This window comes from Echinococcus granulosus (genome assembly GCF_000524195.1).
Source record: "Echinococcus granulosus chromosome Unknown EG_S00058, whole genome shotgun sequence".
NCBI lineage: Eukaryota > Metazoa > Platyhelminthes > Cestoda > Cyclophyllidea > Taeniidae > Echinococcus > Echinococcus granulosus.
The window spans coordinates 154234-165184 of NW_020170438.1; the positions used below are offsets into that span (position 1 = coordinate 154234).

General features: G+C 41.9%; 2 protein-coding genes across 2 annotated transcripts; both read left to right on the forward strand. All coding sequences in view use genetic code 11, as the record gives it.

Annotated features, from left to right (window-relative positions):
• Positions 1–1792: 1792 nt before the first annotated feature.
• EGR_06502 (hypothetical protein) lies at positions 1793–5865 on the forward strand (the record flags this gene model as incomplete). The annotated part of the gene is made up of 8 exons (XM_024495751.1): positions 1793–1891; positions 2241–2321; positions 2430–2843; positions 3478–3693; positions 4040–4339; positions 4551–4878; positions 5370–5603; positions 5705–5865. 8 exons carry the CDS (start codon positions 1793–1795, stop codon positions 5863–5865), a joined length of 1833 nt encoding a protein of 610 aa, XP_024349815.1.
• Positions 5866–5910: 45 nt separating this feature from the next.
• Positions 5911–9807, forward strand: EGR_06503 (hypothetical protein; the record flags this gene model as incomplete). The annotated part of the gene is made up of 3 exons (XM_024495752.1): positions 5911–6015; positions 7882–8207; positions 9744–9807. The coding sequence occupies 3 exons, from the start codon at positions 5911–5913 to the stop codon at positions 9805–9807; spliced, it is 495 nt and encodes a 164-aa protein (XP_024349816.1).
• Between the last annotated feature and the right edge of the window lie 1144 nt (positions 9808–10951).

The following is a 10951-nucleotide window of genomic DNA, read 5'->3' on the forward strand; positions in this document are numbered from 1 at the left end:
GATCCATCATTTGGATTATTCCTGAAGAGTTTTACTTTGTCTCCTGAGTGCCTCGTTAGCACAAATGTAACTGCTGCGTGGAAACATTTCGATCTCTCAAATAGTTTTCATGTATGTCTTTCCGTTATCGTTGGTGAAGACGCAGTGCAAAATAACTACTTGTAACTACAGTTTTGTTATAATTGTCCCTTCCATAATGTAGATGGCTGTAAAAATGGTGCTGCTTACACCATGCAGGGACAGAGTTCTGTGTTGAGGCTATAAATTCATCCTCATTGGCATATTTGACCAGTATTGGATTAGGGTTTCCTCTCTGTGTCGGATATGAATAGATTTAAATATTCGAAAATAGTCGTACTCTTGTGGCAAATTCAGGGTGCCATGGAGGGTCAGTCGACCATAATTACGACCACGAGTAATGTACAGAGTTTCCCGAAATTTCTTCTCGGCCTCATGAATGTGGGTACTGAATGGTCCTCCGGAAAACTCACTTTGATTGTTAAATCTCTCCGAGTTTCAGAGCATGAAAATCTCTATGATAGTACGCGCAAGCTGGGCATGGGAGTATTTAATTCCAATTCCGGTGGCTCAAAGACTTGCCATAACCACTTTTCTGCTTATTATTTTTCAAATGTTCATAATACTTAACATGCCATTGTTTGATGCAAAAGAAAAGTGATAATCGCTTAGAGGTCGGAGAATGATAAGGAGACTACGGAGGATAATGTAGATGGGGACTAGGCAATATCTCATTCTAGAGTGAGGTGAGGCCTTTTCATGGGTGAGTTTTGCGGCTCTATGGAGTGTTGTCCCATTCGCATAGGACTTCCTTCCGACTGCTTCACTGATAGATTAGTCTTGACAGGTTTTGGAGCAATCCCCTTTACACACGCAATTGTTGGTTTTCAGCAAGGTGTTCGTGGTGGAAGATTCTGTCTGCAGTACAGCACGCATTCACAAAAGCATCTTTTTAAGACGAAGCAGGGCTTCGGAAGTGTGGAATATTGAGTGCGTCGTTTGGGGAGAATCACTTATATGTTCTTTCGCTTAAGGGACGTTGGAATAAAAAGCTATGACTTATTATGAACCACTCAGACAGCAGGCTAGGAAGGAGGAGTTATTTACGGGGTGAAAGAAGTGGAAAAAAGTCTTGGAAGTTAATTGTCACTCGTCAACGCATGCTTAACCACCATAGTTTTTAGTTCTTAGTTGATTTAGGTGTCAATGAATTGTTTGCTATCATTTTTGCTCAACATTGTGAAAAGTCCTACGTTCTTGACACTTCACTAATCAGGTGATCAGCTTTGGCTAAGAGAGGAGTCATTGGCCCATATAACGTCCGTGGAAATGGTTGATCTTCCGGTCTCCGCTCAGGAGGCGACTATGCAGGAAGAGTTCGGCCAAAGTAATGGTGAGTATTTAGGTCAAATTTTTTAGGTAGCTTAGACCTTTTGAAGGAAAAAAAAATGCATTTAAAAGTGGAATTATAGTTTCTTTAGCCCTTCTTGTAATGCGGAAAAAATAATTTCAGCAATAGTCTCTCCATAAAAAGCTATTACTTTTGTTCCATTTGATCAACGTATTCTTTGTATCAATTTTCCTTCTTAGCTGGAGTTCTGGAACTTTTCATTAACCGGATTAGGTCGCAGGTGCATCAACTTTCCGTAAGTTGCCACAAGTAGCTTTCTGACGAATGTCTGTCTGGCTAAAAGGAATTTAAGTCCAGTGCACACTTTCCTCCCACTTTCCGTGACTTCAGGTTGCCTTCAACTCCTGGTGGAATCGTAGATCGATGGCAACGTTGGATGGTCATGGAGACGGCTTCACTCCACTTACTCGCGACGTCCACAATCTTCACAAGATGCTTCTCACTGTCACGTCTGTTGGGAAGGTCTGTGTGTACTGCCATTTAATTTGCCTCTTGTGCTACCTCGTCTTGACTCCCCGTCCCCCTTTTGAGGAACATTTGTTTGAGTAACAAAATCCGAGTTCAGGGGAGTTAAGTTAAACAATTATTAAGTTTGTTATCATGGGACATAAAGTAATCTATTGTCTCCATCGTAGTTCCCATTTACTTAGTTGCGGACTCTATATTTGATTATTTTAGTATTTGATATTATTTAGCAATAAATGACTAAGATTCTCGGTCTAGTATTGTGTCTGTAAGCTTTATTCAACCATTTATTTTCCGATTCACCCAAATATATGCCCATTTTATCAACAAATCTGTTTTTTGTCAGCTGATCTATGTGTCGAAAAATCCACCTGTTTACTCATTCGCCCCTCCATCAATCCACTTAACCACTTGTCTATTGTCTTCTGTTAGTCTTTCTTTCCATTCTTCTTGTCTACTCATCTCAACGGTCAAGTTATATTTTTTCTATAAGAAAAACAACAACAAGGATAATCTTTTCCTTTCCTCTCTTTAGATCTTTGGAATCGAGAGTTCTCGGGGTCGTATCGTCTGGGAGTACTTTGTGCCAGGCACCCGCCCGTCCAACACTTCAGTGCAACACCTCTTCGCGCAACGCACCACCGGTCATTTTCCCCTCACCCCCGTGGCCTGTGTGCTTCTGGAGACACAGGAACCGCCAACGCTTCAATCCGTCCTGCTCTACCTCGATCCCATCCTCGGTGTGCCATTGAATGCGCAAACGCTGAAGCCGGCGGCGACGGTGGAGGACGCGATGGTCCGACTACCTCGCCGCATCAAACTGGCGGCCCTGGTACCAACAGCAGCATTGAGGCCGTTATCAGGATCGAATCCGACGGTGGAGGGAGAAGCGGAAGCCGAGGCGACGAACCATGTGCGACCTCTCTGTGTTGTAATGGAGGATCTCTCTGTAAGTGTTATTTCTGTATACAAAGCTGCTTGAGCAATTGAGGTATCTAATCTAGGTTATTATCACATATTCATTCATCAACTCATTCAACCGACATCCATCTACTCGAGATTTTTCTAATCATCTGCTTCTTTATCATCCATCCGATCATATTAATTTTTATTGGTCCACTTAGATGAAAATTGCAAATGAGTGTCATCATAAACTACGTCTGTCAATCAGGTTCTCGTCATGCCTATTTTCAATGCCACTTCATTTAATTTTGTTAGTGAATTCAAAGGTCTCTTTGATCCCTCGTCTATCCGCCTGATTATTCTGTTTCTATTCGCTTCGAATTCATCTGTCTATTCATCTTTGTTTTATCTGACGGAATATTCACGATCGCTTTTGATCCAGGATTTACCCATTCATTATCCATCAGCCACTCCTGTAGCACTTGACAAATTTGCTGCAATTGTCACATGTAGTGCTCTGATTTTGTATTTAGGCTAGGTATCATGAATAGGTGATGTCAACATCTTTCTCGGCGCCTTCATGCAGCTAAGTGCGCAAATTTTGAGTTCTACTGACATGCAAAAATAAGTCTGATGTATGAATAGCTGCTTTTATTTTTGTCTCTATTCCTCTTTAACAGGTGATGTTACTGCCTCCCGCTCTATCCACCATCAATCCCAGGAATTTACTCCCATCTCACGGTCTCTACATTTTCGCGTTGAACACCGAGCCGGCCGCTGTCTCGGGTTACCGTGTAATGGCGATAGCTAAGACTACCACAGCCCTCACCGCTCAGCCGCTATGGCATATGCACCTCTCTTCAGAGGACTATCCGCAACGCATCCTTCAGGCCGCGGTACATCCCCTTAACGGTTAGTTACTATGTTTGCTCGCAACCTAGTTGGGCTTTTAGGGCTTATCCAAGTGCCCACCTGATTATTTTTTCATCCATGTATTTACTTATCATGAATTCATTTACCCATTTTGCGTTCATCGACGTCAATTCATTTTATTTATTAAAGATTTTGACCATTCTTTGCTTTATCAACTCATCCGACTAAACATTCATCCTTCCATTCATTCTTTCATCCGCAAATCCAATTGGGGCTAACTCACTTCTTCAGCTCTTTAATCTGTTTAAATATTTTTTAAACAATTCCGGATGTAGCTGTATACCCATTTATTTCATCCAACTCTGTCAGTTTGCCCGTGCGTTGGCAACCCTGCCTAGTGCATTTCCTCAACCGGTTTCCCTTGGTTCTCTCCTCGCAGAGCATGTCTACTCCATTGGACGAGTGCTGGGTGACCGAAACGTGCTGTACAAGTACGTCAACCCCAATCTCCTTGCGGTGATGACCGGGGGAGTGAGCAATGTAAAGAGCGGCTTGCCATTGATCTCCCTCTACCTCATCGACACGGTGGCGGGACAGATAATTCATTCTGTCGTACACCAACGTGCCTCCGAACCCACGAGTTTGGTGGTCTCTGAGAACTGGGTCCTTGTGAGTTCTACTGCCATCTTTTATCCACTATCCTAGTTTCATCCACGTATCCATTCCAAAACCATTTGTCTCAGCTCCACTCGTTTATCCCCCTTTTTTTTCAATCTCAAATCTCTATTCATCCGCAGTTCACCTACCAATTTATCTGTTTCCCCTCCATTTATTCCGGGTCCATTACTCAAGCAATTGATCGACTCTTCCCGCCTTATAGTACAGTGTCTATAACCAACGCTCTCTCCGCACCGAGTTCACTGTCATGGAGCTCTTCGAGCCGCTTCACACCACTGAGAATCTGGTTCCCAGTCCTTGGGACATTTTAGTGCATAGTCTTGTCCCTCCGTCTTCTTCCGCTAAATCTGACGACCACAATCGTCAGTTTTCCTCCCTTCGTCGCGCCGCTCATTCTGCCCACGGTGGCAGCGATGGGGTATTAATACCTGACATCCTTCAACGTGCCTTCATTCTGGGCAGTCCATTGCGTTCTGGCGCGCTGGCCGTCTCACTGACTGAGCGTGGAATCACTGCCAAGAGCCTCCTTTGTGGGTCCAAATAATTACTCTTGTGTTTCCTTGATACAGACTTTATTTTTGGAATCGGATTCCTAAATTATTCCTACAGTAATGGCGTTGTGAGGTCCGTAAATTAACGGATGTATCATGATATCAGATTATTGAGTCCACATGTTTAAATATGCAGCTGAATCCGACATTGTTCTGTTCCATAGTCCTTTCCTTTCATTCAAGCGTCGTCGTAGATGCTCCTAGTGGTTGCTATTTGCGTTGTGGCCTTAAAATTGCCTACAAACCAGGGGTGAAGGCCGTACGTCGCGCCAGAATGGTACTTTGGTTATCTGTCATACGAAGGATGGGCAGAAGAACATTAATGGAAGGCTGTTAAGGCCTGCGTAAAACCATAAATGCTAAAGAAAATGCCGTTTCCAGTTCTTATTTACAAATTATTAGCCTTGAGGTAGTGTTGCTAAGTATTATCCAATATTTAAGCAGTTGACAATTTTTAAAACCTCTTTAAGTTGGTTTGGAGACGGGGAACCTCTTGGAGCTACCCAAGTCCCTGGTGGATCCACGACGCTCGTTGGACGTAACACCGGAACTTCAAGAGGAGGGTTTAGAACCTTACGCTCCAGAGCTCCCGATGAGCACTCTCGCCGTCATCTCGTATAATCTTACACTGGAGCGAATTCAGCGTATCTACACCGCACCCTCAGGACTGGAATCTACCAGTCTCGTCTTTGCTCACGGACTAGGTCAGTTGGAAGTAGAAAATGTCTGCTTGAGTTAGTGGATGTGATTTTGTGCAATTTATGCTCATGGATGGATTGTCACGATTTTTTTTTGTTGGTTGTAGACCTCTTTTTCACACGAATAGCTCCTTCAAAGACCTATGATATGTTGCGTGATGATTTTGACTACTACTTCATCTCAATGATCGTAGTCGGTATGACAGTAGCCTCCTACGTGACTAAGCACTTCGCTACTCGACGGGAGTTAGCCCGAGCTTGGCAGTGAATAATACGCACACCTCTTTTTGTTGATCTTCTTGGCTGTCTGTTTATGTGTTTATTTGTTTCTCATCCGTCTGTACTCAATAAAAGGACTACCAGTTTGTTAGTTTTTTTGCTTTTTAATGAGGCAGGCCTTACCTATCCTCCAATTCAGGTTTGTTAAATTACCGCATGCTGTCATTTGGTTAGCACAATAGTTTGGCTTGCAATTAATCAGGTTGAGATTGAAAATTTGTACTCTTCACTCTTCTGCTGAGACCATTCTCGCTACTTTTGTGAGTTAGAAGAATGTCGAAACTTAAGATCACGATCATGCATAACTTTCAATGCATGTATGACAAATCTTTTTCATATGGACGATTCAGATTTCTCCACTGTTGGTTTTTTACTTAGATGTCGGGACTGAAGTACTTATCAAATGTCAAAGGGGATTTGATAGTTTCCCTTTTGTTGCAAGTTTTTTTGGATGCCTCCTACTTGTGACACCTTTGTCCACCATCCATCCAGTGAAGCAGCTTTGGATTTTCGAGTTATGCCATCAGTGCAATTAAAGACGTCAGGAGGCATACCATTCTGAAAGTAGCCTTGTACTCAACAAACTGAGGGGTTGAGGGATGAGCGACATACGGATAGAGTGGACTGAGGTGGCGCGCAACGTCGTCGGTACAAATGTCACTTTTTTCTCCCTTGTAATTACAAAACAAAGGAGTTTCCAAAATTAGGAAATGGCGTTTCGTATCCGGTTTTTGGTTCCTCGTTGGATTACGCGGTACCTGTGGTAATTAAACATCAAAGAATGCTTAACGGAAATGGTGGGGGAAGGATTAAATTCTTGTTTATAAGCTGGCTGTTCAAATCAAGCCGAGACATTTTAGCACATTTGATATGGAAAATGGAATAGATTCGAGTAGTGAAAGCTACAATTCTTTAAAAACATAATTATTTACCAAGTTTACAATGCTTTTGGGATGCTATAACATGGGAAGTTTGGTTGATGATTGACCCGCCTACTGGGAGCTGCCTCGCATCATTGTTAGTAATTGTTTTGTTAAAATTGCCAAATTTCTTGAGTGATTGTGTTATGTTCAACGGTCCCACAGAAAACTTCGTCTCTTGCCCGAGTCCATGGCAGGCGTTCCACACAGTAAATGCTCCTTCACACGAATGAATACTGTTTTTGTAGGGCAAGAACATCCATGGCTGGGGTTGCCATTGAGGCATGCACGATCGGCATGGAAGCCTTCATGCCATTCAAACGTCCTGCCGGTAGACGGCTTATTGTGCTATCACCGTAGTGTGAATGAAGCTTTCCGTACGTGCGCGTTACCACTGTTGACGACCATCTAGATTGACAACGGGATTGTTGGAGGTACATTTCGCTTCCATTCCACAGTTTCATTAGGGTGCCATTTAGATACCTCCCAGTCATCGGTTTACGCATTGAATTTCAAATCGGAGGGAGTTAATCGGTCCGACTATGCCAACAGTGCTAATTTAAAGACAGTGTATACCAAAAATTTACATGGTCTTAACATCTCTCTTTTTTTTGCAAATTCAGCAAGGCATAGCAAATAAGGTAATCCCGAAGCGTTACCACTCTTAGCTACCCATTATCTGCTTACTCACAAAGCTGTCAGGAGGACTTAATAAAAAGTAGTTTTTTTGTGCAACTTTATTCATAAGCACAAAGCATACAGTTGACAGGATGAAACAGGTTGTATTGGACTACTAGGAACGCAATAACAACATACGCGTTTACGCATGGAAGACTGGTGAGCATCATACGCTCCGGTTTGACAAACCCACCTTGTGCTCACTCCCCATTGGCTGTTCGCCCACAAGGCCATTCACTGAGTGTCCAATCACAGCAACGGACTTCACTGTGCATGCCATAGTTCCGTTGGGCTTGCTCACTTTGCAGACGTAGAGCAATGGTGAGTGTTGTAGAATGCCTATTTATACTTGATTATAAAGTTGAATAATTGCATACTTTCAAAATTACCCAAGTGTCGAATTTCAGAAGAAGAGTTTGTCTCCTCATCTACTTGAGACACCTCATGTTTGTCAATTATTCACATGGATGTGGTTAAAGATTAGTGAATATTTGCGCTATGCACAACTAGTATTCATCAATCATTCAAAAAATCAACCCATACAACACTTCTCTACTGATGCTACAACAACCTATTCAGCATTAAACCATCTAGTATTTATCCGGTATCCATCTAGCATCCATCCACCCATTCATAACAGTTCTATCTCTCCACTCAACAACTCTTCCATGATCTTTTTATTTATTCCAGAACCATCTATTTATCTTACCCTATCCTCACGTCCATTCCCATCGTATCGCAAACTTCCGCCTCGAATCTATCGATCTGTTCTTTTGCGATAGGTCATTCCAGCTTCATTCAACTCTGCCTCGAATTCCTTCACTCCTCTATTGACTGATTTATCCATTCATTTGTGCATAAAATCATATATTTCTTTATTCATCACTTTTTCTTTTACTCATTCCAGCTACAGCTGTCCTTCCACACAGTTCTCCCACCTTATTATAAATTTTAATTATAATTACTTCGTTACTTCCTCGTAATAATTCATTTATCTTTATTGGTAAAAAAACTGGATTAAATAAGCTCAACAGATCTTGGTCACTTTCTTCTTAAGACGAAACTGATGTACTTTTTCGATGGTATTCGTCAAGTTGACTACGTTATCGCCTTCCAATTTTCCTCACCTTCCGTTGAAGAGCCATTTCAAGACTTCCTAATCAACCTCCTCCAGCATGGCATCGACATTGAGGTGAGCGAAAGGGAGGGCGTGATCACATCCATTTATTGTCAAATAGCGGATTGCTTTAGAGAACTACGACCGCTTATAACATCGCTACTAAGATATTTTAAAGTGACATTTTTCCCATCAACGAAGTGCTTTTGGTCTAGTCGCAAATCCTGGGGAAGGAAATCCATGTCGAATAAGGATGCCTAGTTTAGCAGTTTTGGAATTACAAATAAACCGACAAGGCTCTACTATACGCCATAGGGTAGATAGTTGTTTAAAGGTAAGGTATTCGAAGGACAAACATTTCAAAGACGGTCAGACAGTTAGTGGGGATTCTGACCGTGGTGGTTCGTACTCAGCCCACAGTCTCTATAGCCATTCAGGGAACACGCCTTCAACAAGCGACACGCCTGATCCGAATTGCTATTGTACACACGATCACTTGCAGTTTCGATGAGCCAGTACTGTACTGGTAAATCTTTTAATGACGAAGCCTCCAAGGTGTTTAGTTAAATGTTGGTATAAGCGGAGACTATGTAGAAAGATAAATCCACTTTGCACTGTTTGAAATTATCATTTCGGAAGGGTCAGTTTAAACTAAACGCTATTATCTCCATGATATTACCAATCTCCTAACACATCTGGGAGTATTTGGGATTCTGTCAAAGCATTAAGGTAGTTAAGGGGCTGGTGCGTGAATCAGGTATCTCTCATCTGGAAGGAAATGAAATAAGCACTCAAAAGGAAGTCCTTAATATGAATGAAAGCAAAAAGTGTACAAGCAAGGCTTGGTATACTCCCTATTCAATTGTACTACTATCGCCAAAACTTCCTCTTCGCTCGGTCGAAGGAATATATTATTTCAATACCGCTGATTGGGTTCAAGCAAATTAATTTCCTTGCCTGTTGACTTATCCGGAAATCTAGCCGTGGTCCATCAAAGGAACTACCCACGAGCAACTTCCTTTTTGTCCAATCAGAAATTAGCCGCCTGCTACCTCCGCTGTATTCGTGCTCTCCTTAAATAAGAAACCCATTTTCTGGAAAATTTACAGAATCGATAACATTGCCCTATTTTTTGTCAAATTTTTTTTGTAGTTGTGAATGTTCACTACACCACACTTCTTATATGGATGGACGAGAAGCTATTCCATCGGCTTAATAAAGAGTGAAGAGATTACGTATTTAAATACGCATTTAAACAATCGGTATTTTACAACGTAGACTCCTCCTCTTTGATTGTTATCTCCCTCACTCCCTATAATACCTCTCCTGCTTTGATCAGAACGGCAATTCGAGTAAATTGTTGTCAAACGCAATACAGAAATGTCGATGATATGGCGAATTGGCATCGTAGACCAAATGCTTCCCTCTAGAAGAAGCCACACTTTTGACTTGGTTAAGATTCCAAAATATTACATCTTGTGCTACATGGTTGTGAAAGGATTCATCTGGGCAACAGTGTCAAAATCGGGAAGGTCTTCGACATCAAGCATATTCTGCGCCTCAGTCGTTTTTAGTAATACGACCTGTCCACAAGCCACATAATGAAAGGGAGTGGCAGCTTCCGACTACTGCATAAATCATTGCGCTCAGAGGCACAGAAAACTTATCCCTGAAATTGATTTTGGTTTCCTGAAATCTTATATGGTTCCACTTCGTGGAATGAAAAATTAGGACCACATCGAAAACTGACTCTGTTATAACCGTACTTGAAGACTTAATAAGGCTTATTAAGGTAGAAGAGGGGTTATCATTAAAGTAGAAATGAATGAGAAAGCCACGGGCATGAAATGGAGGCTGTAACTGTCAAGATGTTTGCCGAAATAGTAGAGATTGAGGAGTCGGGTTAGCTTTTTAAGTACCCAATAAGTGAACAGTAAGTCCATCATTTCCAGTTACTATTGGAACTTGACTTAAACAGCATTACAACTTCTTCAGGATTGAGTGGAATAACCTGAAATTTTAGAGATTATTCAACTTCAGTGGAATTGAACACTTTGTTTTAATCTTGTTCCCTTTGGAGGCAGTCCTATGAGAGTAATATTGCTGGGCTTCTAGCGAGATATTGGAGATCGCAGTCTAGATGTTTCCAATTCTGCTTCTGTAAGTATTCTCCTACGGAGAACACAATAAGCCTGTTTTTGTGTTGTTTAAACTAGGCTTAGTCTCTCTGTGACAGACGCTTCGTCGCAGTCGCAGTGATTGCGATTTGACAAAAAAGCCTTTTTCAAGTATGTGTGCCGACGGTCTCAAAGGGGAAAATTTGTTTGTTACACATGTAATGTTGGATTTAGTGAGGGCGG